The sequence below is a fragment of the Lathamus discolor genome, chromosome 5 (assembly GCF_037157495.1).
Source record: "Lathamus discolor isolate bLatDis1 chromosome 5, bLatDis1.hap1, whole genome shotgun sequence".
NCBI classification, from domain to species: domain Eukaryota; kingdom Metazoa; phylum Chordata; class Aves; order Psittaciformes; family Psittacidae; genus Lathamus; species Lathamus discolor.
Genome location: NC_088888.1, coordinates 45,214,137 through 45,232,619, shown reverse-complemented (window position 1 = coordinate 45,232,619; position 18,483 = coordinate 45,214,137). Strand labels below are relative to the sequence as shown.

The window sequence follows — 18,483 nt, the reverse complement described above, 5'->3', positions numbered from 1 at the left end:
CTGTGCAGAAGAAAAAGACATGTTTATTTTTGCAGCAGAACATCAGCTGGTTATACTCTTTGTCTCAATCACCCACTTACAATGACAGCATACATAGTCTCATTTGATAATCATCCCAGGTGGGATGTGGCAGCATTCTTTGCTACTTTGTTAGTTTTTTTTAAAAGTTACTTTGCCCGTATCATACAGTGCAATTCCACAGAGTTTTCATTCTACCTACCCCAGGGCTCTATGCTTGCCTTCATGTGTACTATATACAAAATCTTCCAAAAACTGCAGTAATGATTTATATACTTATGCAGGAAAGCAAGATTGATTCAGGCACCTCAAGCACTGGAAGGCCAGATTGTAGGTGGAGGTTGAGCTGTCCTGGTTCCTGTGATGTTAAGGGGATTTTATAGACAACTGATCAGATGGCAAACTTGAAATACTAGTACCTACTCATTTAACTAGAATGTTTAAAGCCTGTACTTAATTAGGGTATCTGCTGGGATGCCAGTTTAGGGCACTGAAAGAAGCAAGACTCCTGCCTTTTGCCAGTTGTTTTAGCTCTAAATGTTATCAGGGCTGAGTTACAAAAGGGAACCCAGAGGAAAGAACACTAATACTGCATGCCAAAGGGAGTCTGTTTCTTCCCAGCACAATTAATTTGGGCCTTATTAAGTCTTTCCTTAAGAGAGCTAATGACACAGCACAGCATGGGGGGATGGAAAGCCTGCTTATCTCCTCTAGCCTTTGCCATGCACTGAGTGGTGGTGAAATTCTACCATGACACACTACAGTCATGGTAATCATTGCAAACCTGCCAGTGCTGAAGAACAGACTCCATTTTTCACTTTGAGAACACATTTCTTTCTTACCCAGTTTGGCTGTTGCAGGTACACGGTTCTTGAGTGGAACAAGGCGATCTTTACTTGTTTTCTCCAGTGGTAGCTCACATTTTATGTGGCGTCTGAAATTCTCCCGCAAAATAGAACGGATCACCTTCACAATGTTAGTCTTGTTCTCACAGTCACTGCAAGTTTAAGGAAACAGATAACTTACTTAATTTTCCCCTCTGAAGAAGACACTACTGGGATAAATTTTGCTTGCCTTCTTTCTGCTGACATGCTTTAGTGCAGTGGGGTTTTTCAGTAACTTGCTTTAGGAGTGGTTTTGCAGCTAACATCTTTATGTCTTACTAGGCGTTTCACACACTTCAAGATCTTAGTTACTTCCCCTTAGACAAACAGCCCGAAAGGTAACTTTATACAAAGGGATCACCCCTTAAGTGGCATTTGTCAGAAAGTAATTTCTGCTAAGCAACTGAGAATCTGATAAAAGCAGTTACTTTGCCCATTTCATACTGGAACTTATGATCATATGTCTGTGCAGATTTCTGACACTGGATCACTGTGCCAAATTCCCTCCAATTTCAAACTGTTACACTTTATGCAGTTAAACGCTGGCATAGGGCCTGGATTCAAGGAGAGATGCATTGGAAGTACTGATGCAAGGGTCACGGCAGGGGAAAATATATATAATTTTTTTAATTCCATTAATGTGATTCATCGAGTACAACCTTCATGTAAAACTTACCTGCTGCACAACTGAAAAATTGTTTCTGGCCTGCCTTCCAGTTCTGACTTGGTGTGAATCAGTTCCCAGATACAGCTGTTCTCTGTTCCTGCACATGGAAGAAAACATTATTTCTGTATATACTTCACAAAACCTTTGTCATTAGAAAGATGAGTGTAGAGCTCCTTCACTCCTGAAGGTGGTGTTAACATAGCCATGGGTGGATCCACAGAAGACCTCACCCAAGATGGAACCCAAAGGAAAGTCTCCTGAACTCTCCTGTTGCAGCAGCCTATCACTCCCTTTAAAAGGTGCTTTCTTGGAGAGTTGCTTTCCCCATTCTTACTGCTTCTTGCTGCTTTCCAGCCTTAAGCGCCTGTTCTGGGGTGCACAAAGCATTGAATTTTCCTCTAAAAACCTCGTGTCACCTTTTACGGAAGATACAGAACTGGATAGGATCATAAACATCAACTCAAAGGGAGAATAAAAGCGCAGCCCTCTACTACCACAAATTACAGTCATCTTTCCCACATTTGGAAAAACAGAAGGGTCAGCCCACACACAGTGTAAGGGCATCACCAGGACATCAACCACAGTAAATTTCTGTTCATGGTATCTTTTCATTGTGGATTTCCGTTCTGTCATTCCTTTACATCATGTTGCATCTTCCTGAACTTGTGGAAGACCCCAACATACCAAATGAAGAAAGTCTGTTAATGTATCAAGCTCCTCTGCATGCAAGACACAACAGCAGATGGTATTTTCTCCGCACCTGCCTGTTTCCAGAGGCTCCAGAAAGACATACGGAAGAAGCAGTATTACAAAATCCCAGAAAAGCATTCAACCCTAAATTATTCAGACGGAGGGGATTACCTGCTGTGTTCCCCAGTCGAACTTGAAGAGCAGATAGAGGAATCAGCCAACGAAATTTAAATGGATCCAAGTCACCATAATTATGTATAGCACGAACATTAGTAGGCTGCAAAAAGGAAAACAACCAAGGATATTTCCAAGAAGTAAAAAAACTGGGTGGTTTTTTTTTTTTAATTACTCTTGAAGACCTGCCTCTGAAGAGAAACTAAATTCATTAGACTTTGGTACCCTAATACGTGCTTGCAAACGTAGCTGAAATGGTGATAGACACAACATTTGGAATTTGTAATTGCTTCAACTTTTAAAAGCACTTGTTTTTAATGGATAAAAATAATACTTTGCGTATAAGTACTACTAGTGAACAAGCCTTCCATGAAGGAACCCGCAGACTGTTGATTAGCAGAATACATTAATCATGTAGCTGCTGCTGCTACTTTTAGAGCCCCTCCGTCTGTTATGATAGTCTTGGTGCAGTACTTCACCACTGGTACTCAGAATATGCAACCTGCTACTTGACTTCAGCATTCCAGTTTTTTAAATGGGGGACAGAGGAGGTTATGTTTATAATGCCCCTTTTCCTTCCCTTCCAAGGTGACCACGTGTCTATAAACAGAGGTTTTTAGCCTATGCACTAATGTTAAGGAGGCCATTATAAATGCCATCTGAAAGAATTAATGATTCCTACATGGCAATGCTTCATATTCCACCTGACAAAACTAAAATGGGGCTCAGGCAGAGAAGATGCTGCTGCTTACTAAGTAACAAAAAATATTTATGGGTACACAGATACTGACGCACTTGTTCTGGCTGTGATAGGTAAAATTCCAGCTTAGTAAGGGAATGTGGTGTCACCACAGTCACTCCCCCTTCAATGCTGGTGGTGTGCATCGCACACTGCAGTAGGATCCTGTGCTTAAACACCCACCACTGCCACTGATACCTGACTTACCATTTTCTTTTTCAGTTTGTAGTTCTCCTTATACACCAGTATTACAGCCCTCTTAAAAACTAAAAAAGAAATCAGAACAGGAAAACTTAATTAAAGGTGTAATATTCAACGAACATACTGTCTCAGAGAAGCTGTTTATTGTAGTCATGGGAATGCGAAGGATGAGATAAGCACATGGATTTAAAAGCACCTGCCTTGCATTAAAATGACAACTAGGTTTTTCATCCTACACTTGTTCATGCAATGGCAGTATTATTTCCTCAGATTTTGTTCCGAACATTTAGGATTAAGCCATTCTGCACATTATTCTGAAATTAGCAGCAACTTGTCTCCTGTAAGTCTTCACATAAACAAATATAGCAGATGTAGGTTAGATGCAAAAGCTCAGATTTCCTTTTTATAATCAGAAAGGCCTATATAGCAAGGGAATGCCATGTAAAAGGACTCTTAAGTCTGTCCTTCCTGCAGTTCAGCATTTGTTGGAAACTCAAACATCTCAATTCCTACTTTTCCATCTGCAGGAATTCTCTGGCTTCCACAACATCTGACTGGAGTGGCTTACTAATGTTACCTCATCTTTCAGCTTCCAGGGAGGCAGGGACATGTTCTCTCTCAGCTGTAAGGAGGAACAGAAACATGGGGGCAATGAAGCTTCAGGGAGCTAGGGGATGGCTCTACAGAGCAGTACCAGAGTCCAGATTGGACTTTAGGGCAGTATAGCTCTACTTGTGCATCCATATTTCCTTCCAGTGGAAGAGGAGAGAGGGATGATGACGATGATGATGATACACAGTTGTCATCCCAACATGAAAAGCCTGGATGCAACCATAGCAAGCACAGCATTAACCCTAGAGCTTGTCAGTTTCTTTCGGTTCCATATTAGGTACATTTTCTAAGCGGCCATATAAGGTTTAAAGTGAGAATAAAATTTGGTTTCCCAAGTGGCAGATGATCAGTCTAAACTAAGCATCAGGCCAGAGTCCTTTCATTCATACATGTCCTTCTGGGAAGTATGTGGCATACACAGATCATCAAGAAGCTCATCCAAGGAATCTGGCATGTAGTTACTGTTTGTTCTGTTAGGAGCAACCCGTCTCCAACCCATGATGCTTCTGAGGGAAGAAGTGCATGACAGCCCTGAGAAAAACAAACTTGTGTCTTGTCAACCTGGAGTTATTCTGTCATAGTTTATCCATTTTGGACAAGTGCCTAAGATGTTTCACTGGAAGATTTAATTACTTAGGTAATTATTAAATGATTAATAGCATATATACTATTAAATAAAACTCTTGTTTGTATGCTCTCTTTTCCACATCCATTTTTCAGGTTAAAATAATCTGAACAGGGATTTTGATGCAGTAATTGTAAAGCAGAAGTTACACAAGAGTAGAATAAACCACAATTATTCTACCAGCCTCCTTCCTAAGCTTGGTTTAGCAGATTGCTCTAATGACAATATTGCCTCTTGAAAATCACTGCTTTCCACACTTTACATATAGGCAGGAGAGCAGCTGAGGCTAGCTTACAGGGCAACCAGCAACAGCAAGCAAATGAATGGAAACTTTTCTCATATTAGCAAATACGACTGTACTTTTTCAGATGGTAAGTCTGCCCTAGATTATCACATGGCTACAGGGAAAGGAGCTGGTGGCTTTCACCTTGTTAGAAGATTTAATGTGGTAATCTTTATATTTGAAAGAGCAGCGAGTCATTAAGGAAGGCACTTACCAAACACTGTAAGTTCAAGATCTTTTCTTGCTTTTCCCAGAGATGGGAAAGGATTCAGCCAGGAAACTGTGGAGTGCATCAGAAGTTCTCCCATTGAAAGCTCTGTCACCTATATTAAATTAAAACAGTAGATAATATGTGAGTGAAACATTAATGAGCACACATCAATAACTTTAAGAAACTATGTTTTCTCTATGTATGTACAGAGAGAAAGGCAGAGAGATCTGTACTACAGAAGGATGAGCATGAGTAATTCCCTTTTAAAATAGGTAACAGCTGTAAAAAGTAATAGCCCCTGAGTTATGGAACCTGGATAGAAGTTCTTACTGTTAATAACTTAGAAGAATATTAAGTACATCAGATGATCTGTCACTTACATATAGCCAGTTCTGAACTGGCTGATTTATTAGCTGTAAGTATCTTTAATTTCTATAGAGTAATTAGTATTAATGACACTGCCAATGGCAGAATTAATGGAGGTCGTGTACTCTGGGGCTGCTTTCTTCTGTGGGACAACATGACACTGTGAAGAATCTCCCAGGCTGTCAAGTTTTGTTTCTCCATAAATGATGAGATACCAAGCAGCCAATGGGAGCAATTTGGTGCTTTTACTAGGAGGAAATAAAACAACTGAGCCAGCATCTCTCATATTTGATCTCTACCTTCATGGATTTCATCTGCTTATAATTGTTTGATGTAAATGGCTAAGTTTAGACCTTGCTGCCCCAGTTCTGGGAGATGCATGCACACAGTCTGTTTAACTAATGGCTTTTGCTCTGACAAATACCCATGGATGCCTCAGCACTGGAAGTGTAGAGAATGAGAATAACAGACCTCAATGTGAAATCCCTTGAATTGCCATTTTCATTTATACGGGTGAAAAAAATATCTTAAGAATTCTATAGCATAAAACCTGAATGCCTTGGGGCATGGATAATCTGTGCAACATTTGAGAAGATTTTTCCTACTGAGAACTATATCTACTCCTGCTTGCAATTCTTGTCAGTCCAGAAGGCATCTCTGGCAGCTGTCTGAAAATTTTACCGTAACCTGCTGACAAAAAGAAACTTGACAGGCAGATATGAAATAGAAGTTAAAATATTAAAGGAAAATGGAGGTAGCCCAGCACAAATAATTTGCCAAAACCAACTTCAGGGAGAGATAAAGACCCAATGGCAAGTGAGATGAATAAAAAGTGCTGTTCCTTCTCTTACCTCCTTCTCTGTTCCACTTTGATCTGCAACCAGTTGGTCAAATACAGTGCCGTAATCTTCATATATCTTCTGCATCTCATTGATGTGACTTGCTACTTTTTCCATTGCCTTCAGTGCTTCTACAAGGTTTAAAAATTTCATAGACAGCTATGTAATTCAGTTGTATTTTCTAAACGTGACATTTTTTACTGAATTCCACTTGAGGCAGGCAAAATGACCCAATGTCCCCAAGGTTTGGTGGACAGTATTTTCTCATAGCAGCAGTGGAAGAAATGCTTCCTGATCAGGGTAAGTGAAAAATGCTCATGTAGTGTCATAAGTGCCTGGAAAGATTTCAGTAGTATTCCAGTTATAAGCCTCAGATATTTATAGCAGATACTTATAGCAACATGATAGTAACCCCACTTAAGTTTTGCTTCTTGTATATATAGGGCCATTTGGCTCACCACAGAACGGACAAAGAAATACAGTGCTAGATTGTATAAGTGCCTTATAGACTGTATGTATAAAATAAATGCTGGGGGCCAGGTTTAATTTTTGTTTTCGAAGCAAGAATGATGCTAGAATTCATTAGACTTCTGTGTTAATTTAGAAAGGAGTTGGACAAGATTTCTCTAGTCCTACCAGCTCGTAATTGACCTGCAAGTAAGTTACCCCCAGCTTGGTTGTAAGCGCAAGGGAACAGTATTAGAAACTCCCTTTAAAGTCAGTAACAGCCTTGTGACTTTTTGCTGACAGTGTATTTTGCCTGAATGTATTTTGTTAAAATGACAATCAACCATGAAATAGATCTCTAGACTTTCATCTACCAGGTGCTGACAGACCTGAACTGGAATTTGCCAGGGTCAAGTCACAAGCATCTGAGCCTAGAAAAGCAATCAATCCTAATATACGTTAGACAAACATGTCATTCTACATGGGAAGACTGCAAAGCTTTTGACACAGATCTCCTCTATGCATGCAAGAGTCACAGCCAACCTCAAACAACTAAAATTTCCTTCTGTGGCACTCTTCAACTTTGAGTTCAAGAGCTAAGTAATAACCACAAGATGGAGCTTTGCTCAGTGTTTCCAAGTGGGGAAAAAAGCGACACTGACCTGACATGCTCCTGCGCAGGAAGCGAGGAGAAAGACGCCAGTCCTATTTGTCACGGCAAATCCTGGGCATATCTACTTCTTAAAGGGACTTGGACATACCAAGCAGGACTTTTTGCTATAAGCATGAAAAATTTACTTCGTATTTTTAAGGAAAGAGAGAGAGAATTTCCTCTAGGTTTTTGACAAGTCTGTGCTATCTACCAGAATGGCTACCTGCATCTTTAGAAAGGGCTGGAAAGAAAACTTTAACTCATATTCATTCCTGTAGAAAAAAGAGGAAGTTACCTGTCAAATGATAGTGCTCCTCACTCTCGTTGTCTGTCAGAGACACCAGCTCTTTTAAAAGCAGAGGATATTTCAGCACTCTCTGAACTGGCTTTATAAGATACGACTCCAATGTAGAAGAATGTTGCTTTGTGGGATTTCGGGCATCCAGAAAGGCCTTAAAGGCACTATCTGTTTTAGCTAGAAGTAAATAAAATAGTTAGTCAGTTGAACATGGAAGTCAGAATCACAGAACACCAGGCTGGATGAAACCTCAAGGATCATCTGGTCCAACCTTTCTTGGCAAAAGCACAGTAGAAGCTAAAATCATTTGAAAACACAGAATTGCAACTTGTAACCACACCAAAAGCCTCACCATTTTTAATAGATGGTTTACAAAGTAGTTCACACTATTCATTTCATAATCACTTCCTGCATTAAGTAACATATATAAGGGCTAAGACAGCAATTATATCAAGATAAGATTATCTTCCAATGCAATTTTTCCACCACACTGCAGTGGATGACAGAGGAAGTAACTTATTCTACCATTTGTTGCTGCTTTTTAGAGCATGAGTTGGATCTGCAAGCAGGACAAACTTGTGGAAGATGTTTCTGTAGCTCTTCAAGCTACTGCCTGGATGTTACAAAGAGGATCTTACCCCTTCAGTTCTGCAGAAACGCAGATCTTAGCTATTTCAATTGAAAGACATCTATTAGTCCTTACTTTGCACCAATATTTTCTACAAGTCAATGAGATGTTACAGTAGTTCTCAGCAGTTTAAACTTATGCAAACTAATTACAATAATGAAGAAAGTAAATTACCTCTCTCAAGAACTTTCTGAACTTTGATGTGGTTTGCACAGAAGCCGCTGTACAGTTTAAAGTGGTCAGCATAATACAGAAAGGAGCCTCCGAGGGAAAAGAGCAATTTCTGAAAACACAGTCAAAATATTAATTCATTACTAGAATCATAAATAAATATTCAGGTGCATAGCACACATGTCTGCTCTTTCTATATATATCCTATATTTTTTATATGTATATGTATTTTACATGAATACACTACTGGTAGTAACTTCATGACGTTTCTGCATTTCTCTGAGTGTAGAGTTCAGCCTATTTAGTCAAACCCTTCAATTTTCTCCTTTCTGCCCAAACAGGTAACACCACTGCAGATACTTTGTCTTACTGTATCCTTCAGGCAGCATGGGAACAAAAATTAACAGACACATAGCAGGATATACTGTGCTGGCAAAAAGCATGAGCAATAGGAAGCAAGGCATAAAAGTGCCAAAGCCAGAGGGGACAGTGTAAAACAAACACAAAGGATTGCTTTCCAGCTGTTTTCCTTCTTTCATGAGGTGGTAATCACAGGGCATCTCTGATGTTCTTGGATGAAGGAGAGGTTGGGAAGATGTGGGAGGGACTCAATCACAAGGGAGATGTTTTTAGAAAACTGCTTCACAAAGCAAAGATAAGAAAGAGGAGTAGTGAGTGAGGAGGAGGAAGAGGAGAGCAGCCCTCTCCCTCTTTAAATCAATGTTTGCTCCACAAAAGGCAGCGAGTGTCTGGGAGACCTGCCAACAGTCTCACCCAGTCCCGAGCCACACATGAGGAACTCATGCAGCATTTAACAGTAAAAGCTCCCAGACAGTAGTGGGTGAACTGGGCACAGCTGGGAGGTGCACCTGACAGGGCAGAATTCAGCAGAGCAACATAACCTTTCTACAAAGGAGTTCTGCATCATAAGCATTGCTAGTTTATAACATACTCAAAGTCTACTCTGCATCTTCTACATTTCATTTTCTGCCATGGCAAAGAGGAAGATAAAACCATGACAAAATGCACTTTCACAGCTGAATAGATGTCTGTAATCCTAAGTAAAGCTTTAAACATAAAAGCAGCCATATGAAACTTAGAGTTCTTAAAGCCAGATTTCACAAACATTTGCAGGCATACTACAAAGTATTAAATGACAAAATATTTACCCGGAACTGGGATGGCGTTTCCAGTGTATTAAAATCTGAGGATGAAGATATTCCTTCTTCAAGGGTCTCCAAAAACACCTTCTGGAAATTCAGCATTTCTGGCAGACTGCCGAACAAGGACTCCATCTGTGAAAAACATCAGGCTATGAGGGACAGCACTTCATGCACCTACCACTGGTCTTGAGAAATACAGTCCCATATGGAGATGTGCACACAAAGAGGTTGTAAAGGCCAGTAACGTCTTCATTAATGCTTTTCAAACTGTTTTTTTATTAAAAAAGTCCTCACAAAAAAGCAAGGATTTCTCAGCAGTTAAGTCAGAAGAACAATTATCCTTTAAACTGACTGAAGCACAAGATAGAAAGGCACTGACTGATGTAATTCCTATTGTAATCTTTGTTGTTTGCTTTTTCTGTCATGCTCTCAGCAACAAAAAACCCAAGCGGCAAACTCTTAACCCATAAAAGAATGAAAAGCACATCTTTCAGTTTTTCCCTCACCTCATCCTGGGTAAGGAAGGTTTCATTCTGAAGAGGCTCCAAGTATAGCTCAAAGAGGCAGCTCAAGTCCTGCAAAAGAGAGAACTTGTTCACTTCTATGTAACCATTTGAAATTGTTCTTTATGTGACAGCTGTGGGATAGGGATAATTTTTGGGAGCAAACTAGAGATGCTTTTCTATAATAAATAATACCTGCATGTCACTAGCCCTAAAGTGATTGCTAAATTGGACACAAATTGATTTGAGTAATGTTTTTGTTTCATCTTTCAGGCTTTACAGCTCGATTATAATGAATTATACTCAGAATAGCACAAGGAGAAATGTTAAAGATGATAGCTTTCTAAAGAGTCCATGTATATGGACAGCACCAAATGTCTTAATCGTGTATGTTAGATGAACCACATAGATAGCCACTCATTTAAACTTCAGCAGTACTATTCAGAAGGACACCTAAGATTTTAAAATCCTATTAGTTATTAAAATATTCAGTTATGTTTTCAGGGAGGATGTGATCAAGGGCTTTTTCAGTCACTTCTTCAAAGAATTGGTGCCACTTCTGAAGACTTACTATCCCATACCAAAGCATGACAGCAAGGCTGAGATCCAACAAAGGGCTCTCTGGTGCCGAGAAAGGAAACAGCAGCAATTCTTATGGAGGAGTAATGAGCATCTCCCTGAGAATGCCATAATGAGTATATGCAATGAGTATGTGCCAGGATTTTGCCTGGTGCAAAATTTCCCATATGTCAGTGACCTCCAGGGTCATGTCTTTCTCCAAGCAATTCCCCTACAATAAACACCAGCTGGACATATGTGGGGGTTCATGTTCTGTAATGCTTCCTCGAGCTTTTCAGCATATGGCTGCATTAGTGCACTGATGGAGGTACTAATAATAAAAGCCTGGAAGTGATTTCTCTTTTTTCCATATACATTATTGCAGTAAGTACTGTTATCTGTAAGCATGTGCTTTGATCTGGTGAAGTAGATGATTCCTCCTTTCTGAAGGTCAGTGAATTCAATGTTTTCAGGTTTTGGCATCCAGTCACATGAATTTGGGGTTTACAGAAAGAAGAGACATACATCTAACAAATCATGGACTTATCAAGGGAGAAATAACACGTGTGATGCTACAACCAACTGGAGTCGTGCCTTTTAGTTGTGCTGATTAAAAAATAATTATGCATCATTTTCCACAATTAAACCTTTTTCCATTTTGTAGGAGAATATTCTGTTCCTCTACCAGATTTATTTTCAATCTTGAAAATTAGGGAAACATCCCCTGGAAAACCCCTATGTTAACATATTGCAGGTATCTACTCCCCACAAATTGCCACTCTCCAATATCAATACAAATTGACTAGACCTAAAGGTACTAGATTGAATCCTACAGCCTCTATTACAGGAGCAAGGCTGTTGAAAACAACAGGATAAAAGCAGACTTTATGACCCTTGTAGAGGGCTGGTTATATAAAGGGTAAGCATGAATATGTTAAGACCATCCGTAAATCACAGTCAGTCTCAAAAACAAGGCTGTAGGCAGCCAGATTTTATTTTACTTTTTACCTTAACATAAGATTTCTCAGTGTCCATAAGTTCTTGGATGACTTTCCTCAATCTATCTGCATCAGAAAGGTGGCGAGCCAGTGGCCGTGGTGGTGGGTCCTGGTTGTCCTTCTGCCCTTCCATACTGCTTGTTTGGACTTCTTGGAAGTTCCGGCACAACGCACTGATCTGTTCTGCACTCTGTTAAACGAGAGGAAAGGACAAGCGCCAACGTTTTAGACTACAAGCTATACTACAATTATTTCTCAAATTTTGCTCATGTTCCAAATTCAGAGGCCAGAGCATGCCATTGATTTTTGTCAAATATGTACCCTGACAGCTCCAAACAGCTTGAATATATAGCAGATCCAGATCACACTAGTAAAATGAAATGAAAATTTTCTAGTGATTTTCCAGCACAGATTATTTTCTGTCTTCAGATACAAGCTTATGGGGTGCAAAAGATGAGAGAGCACTAAGGTATATCATATACTTTGCTTCTTATGACACTAGCATCACACTGTTTTCCATCTCTCTTATTTTGCAACACTGACTTCACAAAACAGAAAGAATTTTAAGCATGTTTTATTTGTCACCTGCTGCCTACATTGTGCGGTGTTTTTTTCAGACAATGAGACATGGAGCTGAAGGTTCAGATTCCAATGTCCTGGGTTGTCAAAAGATGTTTAGATGCTTTCTCTCCAAGTAGACAAATACATATCAAGATTTTTTGCTTTCAAGAATGGCAAATGGAAACAAAAACCTTTGAGATTCTTTGGAAGAATGATAAAGATTAAAAAAAAAAAACAAAAAAAAAACAAAACAAAAAAAAAAACCCAACCAACCAAATAAAACCAAACCAAAACAAAAAACCCAAAACCAAAAAAAACCCCAAACACCAGGAAATTTTCAAGCAAGGTAGGAATTTGAGATGGAACAACAGTTAATCTGGTAAGGAAAAGATGGAAGAGAAAGAGATTTTTCTGACAATAAGAAATGGTTGTGTAGCTCACTCTTGCATGATCGCCACCACTAATATCCAAGAGCTACTTCTGCAGGCAATAATAGTTAATGCTTAATTTGAAAATTATTCCACTGTTCTCCTTACATGATGTTTTCCTGAAAGCTGGAGTATTCCTGCCATTACTCAATTCTACCATAACAGCTGTTGGTATCCATCTCTTTGTACTACATGAAACAATTCTTCAGTACTGTCTTTCATAAGGCTGTGCCATCTAATATCTTCTATATTCTTATATATATCTTCTTGAGCAAATGCGTGCAAATGAGGAATACATTAACGCTGCCTTATTTCAAGTGGAAGTTGTGTTTCAGTTAAGAAATTGGGATGAGTGCATTTCAGAACTGTCTTAATCTGCACTAATTTATTCCCCATGCTCTTTCAAGTGGTTTTTTGGGGGTCTCCTGATTCACCACTGGTTGTCTGTATAGCTAGATTCACCAACATACTAGGCCATCAAATAAGCAAATGTAAAAGTTATTCTAAAACTGAACTGAGCTATACAAAGCCTTCTGTAAGGTGGAGGCTAAATGCACTAACAATACTAAATCACAAACATTCATGTGACAAAACATAAGTACATCACACGCATATGATGGGAATATATGCTAAAGTATCAAATGTAATCTCTGTAGTTTCCAGCCCCCAGTTTTTAACAATGCCATGACCCTAAAAAAAAAAAAAAAATTACTTTTCTCGCTAATATGTGCCACCATCTTCACAGTCCTTGCACGACTATGAAATTTTGATACATTCTGTATTTACAACATTTATTAGGACCCAACAAAACATAACGTAAACTGAATGTTTGCTGGAATTACAGCTGCACATTGATGGAATATATTTAGAAATCACAGCCACACTCTGACACTAAAATTAATTACTGCTTTACAAATAAATCACATCCTAATTTAGGAAATGTGTGTGTATTTTAAAGCAGCTTTTAAATAGCTGAATGCCAATGTACTTGAGCTTTGTTTTCTTTATTTCTGACGTCAGAAAGATTTGTATTTGTATCAGAATTACTCAGATTTTTTTCTCTCTACAGCTCGAGATGTGCGTGGGCAGCTACTGGATACCCAGTCAAGGACACTAAAGGATATGAGACAGCCTATTGAAAGAGAGTCATAAACATCATCATGAGGCGCAACTTTATAAGGAAGACTTAGAAGTCCTCTATTCTTCCCAAACTACCTTTGCACATAGGGCAGGCAGACACTGGAGAACATGTTATGTTCTCTATCCTCTTCCATTCTGGGGCCAGAGCTGCATCTGCCACCAAGAGGCACTCGATGAGAAAGCATATGGAAAGAGATGATATCCTTCAACATAAATACTATTTGAGCATAAGAAATTTCATCATAACAAATAAGTGGAGACTAATATAAGCCATTCTTGCTTAGATTTCTTCCCAAAACACCCTTACCACCCAGGCTGGGATCTCTACTTTTTTCCACACTGCTCTGGATGCTACTCTCTGCCTCCTGCATTAAAGAATGTCCTGCACTCCATTATTTTTGCTGTTTAAAACAAATCTTTTTTAGAAAGGTTCTAGTCACAACCCCTGTGAACACCTCCTTTATAACTTTTATGTATAGGCAGAAGAGGCTCAGCCTCTGCCCCATTACTGATTGTAGCTGCGATTTCAAAGCTACCAAAACTACCTGGGCATTCTGGATGCCAAAGCATAGTTCAAGCAGTCCAGTGTCCTTAAGCCAAGAAGTCTCAAGTGGAGTCCCAAGCTGATACCACAGACACTCACCATAATCTTGAATTAACCCTGAATTTGCTCTGACAATGACACTGCATTAGCTAACACAGGCAGATGTGACTCTCTTGTACATCTGCTAAACTCCTCAAGAATATAGCTTCTTTTATTTTCAACAAGACTGTCTCTACTTAGTAAATGGCAAAAAGAAATTATTTATGACAACCTTTATAGTGTGCAGCTTATCAGAACAAAATAATTTACACTGACAAAAAAAGAAAAGTGCAGATGCCTGACTATGAGCAAGGCTGCAAATTAACTGGGTGCAGAGAAAAAGCTGAGGAGAGCATACAGTGGAAGCTACAAACTTTCTCCAAAATCCGTCACTTGAGCTCACATATGCCACTGTCAGCAACACGCGCAGGAGACTGCAAGCATCTTCAGCTTACCTTTGGCACTGAACAGAAACAGGTAAGGTTGAAAATGCAAAAATTTAGACTAATAGTGATAAGAGTTGGGAAAGACAACTGGAGCTTATGCAGGGCTTATAGAAAAAAAACAATACTTGCACTCTAGAGAGGATGAAGTTAAGCAGCACTGTACAGTTTTATTGGCCGTTTTCACAGATTTCCCACAAAGCTGTATAAATCCTTCTACAGACCTAGCAGTTAAGGGAAACAGCCTCCTGCCTCTCTCCTGGCCTCTAAGAGAACAGACAGATGTGTAGAAGCAGCCTTGAGAATGGAGTTTTTTTTCATCCCTGGATGTTTGGACTTGTACCCGTGTCCTTTTGCAGGGAGTATTCTCTGTGAATGTGGATTGCTCACAGTAACCTTAGAAGGGAGAGTTCCAGTGCACATAGTTGTCAGCTTGACCCATAGGAGTCAGCTATCACAGTGATGCTCAGATTGTCAGATGGAGATGAAGCACATCCCATTTTCAATAATACTCCTAATATGAAATGTTAAAAGATCATTCCGTTAAACTGAGCAAAAGAATACTCTTACAAAGAACCTCTTGCGGATTTTCTTTGCTTCTTGAAGACAAGCATATCATAATTTGAGGCTGTGCTATCCCCACCAGAATTTAAAAACTCCATAAAATTAATTGGTGAGAGAGCAGAAGACATTAATCAGCAGTGGTTAAGCATCAGTAGAACAATTTCATGGCTACCCTGTGACTTTCTACTGAATGATACTGATTGAGCATAAATGCTGCACAAGGTCAATTAGCGTTATGGTGTCTCTGCTCATTGCTGTTTATTTCACCCTCATTTATACACCTCATACACTCCATCACTCTGTCAGGGTTTGTTTGAAAAAAGTGATGAAAAAGAGTATTTTGAGTAGGCTTAGAAAACTCTACAACTTAAGAAAGAGCCCGGGGGGGGGCTTAAAGCCATGCCTTTTGGCAGGTTTCCAGATTTCTGTAGCCTTGCACAGGACATTGCCCACATCTACAGGGTGATCACCAGTCTTTTAAATTCCTTATCCAAAGAGGAAGCATGCTCAGAAAACATCCTGCAGAAACAGATTAGTCTTGTACCCTCCAAACCCAAACAGCTAACAGTTCAGCTCAGCTTGATGTATGTATTTCCGGGAAGACTGAATGCACCATTCAACAGAACAAATACAATTACATGGGATTTTGAGAACTGAACAGCTGGCCTGAGACCTCTTAAAATCCTCAGTCTTCCGAAAGAGAAAGCTTTTGGAGATGTCCATCACTTTTCCTTTGTGTTAGAAGATGCTTCTCTCCAGAACAAAGGCAGTCACAACAGGCCTTTTTTTTTCTTTTTTTCTTCAGGTCCATCACTCTACAGACATCTCTGTCATCCTCAGACCAGGAAGTACTTTGTAACCAAGCAATGTGAATGCCTACAGAGCTGCAGGGCTTAGCTTCCTTGAAGACCACTGCCTTATAATATGCACCAATGCAGTGTGTGCACTCCCCTTAACTGTTTATTAAGACTTAAAAATGTTAGTAGAGTTTTACTAAAAAATGCCTTGTGGGACTCCACTACATGTATCTGGGCAAAACTGCCACTCAGCTTCAGGCAAGAGAAGCTAAAACAAAGTAGTAGCCTCAGTCATCGCTTACCGTTTGGCACTTCTCTTTTTTATCCCACTTTCCAAGAACATGAAACTGTTCCTGACTGACACTTCCAAAATCTTAGGGGTCTGTTTTGTTTTGCCGTGTATCTTGTATGTCTTCTAATTAAAATGTGTAAAACACTGCTAAAGAAAAGGTAGTTTTTTTAAAGTGTCCACTCAGATCCTTTGTAGCAATAAGCCAAGCATAGTTACAATAATGCTTTAAAGAGGAAGAAACAAGCCCTCTACACTGCATTATGAAAAGTTGCCCTACCAAACACTACCAGACCAGCCAACAGGGGAGGAATTAACTATCAGCTTTAGTCTTTGAGTCAGAATTTCCTAATTTCAGGGAGATTGACATTAGCAAAGTCAACCTGTTCCATAACTCAAGTAGGTGTCACCAACCTCAGTTAGAAATCACAAGTGCAGTAAGAAGAGGGGTTGATGACCTAGTAACTCTTTCCTGACAGTACAGACCAAGATCTGAAAGAAGGCTTGAATGCACTCTACAGCCAAGATGCAACCTGCCTAACATGGTGCCTGAACTATTAAAATGAGTTGCGGAGTAACAAATCTTCCCTCTCACCTGCCATACAGAGAGAGATGCCCATCCTTCTCCTTGGGTGTAAAGGAAGGACTGCTGGTGATTTGGGTACTTGACTGAAATGGTTGCTACAAACCAAGTCACACAGCAGGGATCTGGGCCCAGGAGCCTGCATCGACCAGGTCCCAAGGACCAGCAGCTCCCACTTGCATAGATGCTGTGCTCAGCTTCTCTAAAATCAGTCTCCAAAGTCACCTGACCCAGTGCATAACAAAGTCAAAGGCAAAACAGAAGTCACTTCTATTGTGGAATGCTAAATCCTGACCATACAAATTGTAAAGCTCAGAACATCAGTAAAATGAAAAGCGAGGAGCCTTAACAGCCCAGGTCACAAAAAGGAGACTCTTGTCAGGCAATATTAAAGCACACAATGCAAGTTTTCCCAAACTCTGATCTTGTGAAAATAGTCACTCTTTCATTCCGCATGTCCTTATCCTGATGTTGTCAACTTTTAATTTATTTTTCTACCGCCTGGGTAACATATTTACATCCTTCTTATATTCCCACTTCCCACAGCAGTACCTTGATTGTAGCTCTTATTTTTTTTTTTTATCCCTGTTTCCACAGTCCTACATTATTTGTGAAAATCCAGGAAAATAGTTACAACATTCTTGCTGCAGTTCTTTCCAAATTTCCCTGAAGAATCTTGTTACAACCATCCCACTTCTTGTCAAAATCTGGATCATGACTTAGTCCTTCCTCTGACAGAAGTGAGAAATAACTATTTGCTTGAGCCCAGCAGCAAACAGTGCAGGCAACCAACCCACCCTTCCCTCCCCCAAACTTCAAAAAGCCCAAGCCTTTTCTCATGCAGAGTACTGGTAGAAAAATCACCCAACACTACACCTTACCTGACTCCATTATTTGATTACTAATGCTGCGACAGTCACTGCTTATAAAGCTCAGACAGCCTGGAATGCTCCTGCAGCCCCATCATCTACCTTAGCCTAATTAAGTAGCACCCCACAGCTTAACCCGTGCCGCTGCAGAACTCACCACAGAAAACATCCTGTGCAGGGAGCCGTACGCTGCTGCTGCCTGCTGCTGGGTTTTGCGAGCCAGCGCCAAACTCTTAGCTCTGGCTTTACTCCTCCTGAAGGCGGGCATTGTGGCTTGCGAATACAAACTTTGCCAAAGGAAAAGGCCCCTCAGAAGGAAGCCACAGACGCTGCGATCCCCCACAAACACACCTTCTCTCTGAGCTCAGCTGCTCAAGTTTCTCTTTTGTGCCAATTAACAAAAATCGGAGACACTGATGACATACCAGTGTAACAGAGCTAAGCAGCGTACAAGAGAGCACAAACAGACCTGCAATGCCTCCCCCTTTATTACTACAAA

At 40.0% G+C, this 18,483-nt stretch overlaps 1 protein-coding gene across 1 annotated transcript in view; it reads right to left on the bottom strand.

The window, feature by feature from the left end:
- TIAM2 (TIAM Rac1 associated GEF 2) overlaps positions 1-18,483 on the bottom strand; it is an 88,590-nt gene that overhangs the window by 1,774 nt on the left and 68,333 nt on the right. The window contains exons 15-25 of the mRNA XM_065680600.1: positions 11,738-11,917; positions 10,175-10,243; positions 9,675-9,800; positions 8,509-8,617; positions 7,704-7,883; positions 6,322-6,440; positions 5,108-5,216; positions 3,380-3,438; positions 2,431-2,536; positions 1,579-1,666; positions 861-1,015 (exon numbers count right to left, since the gene is read on the bottom strand). Coding sequence (XP_065536672.1) covers positions 861-1,015; positions 1,579-1,666; positions 2,431-2,536; positions 3,380-3,438; positions 5,108-5,216; positions 6,322-6,440; positions 7,704-7,883; positions 8,509-8,617; positions 9,675-9,800; positions 10,175-10,243; positions 11,738-11,917 — 1,300 coding nt within the window. The remainder of the gene's footprint in view (positions 1-860; positions 1,016-1,578; positions 1,667-2,430; positions 2,537-3,379; positions 3,439-5,107; positions 5,217-6,321; positions 6,441-7,703; positions 7,884-8,508; positions 8,618-9,674; positions 9,801-10,174; positions 10,244-11,737; positions 11,918-18,483) is intronic.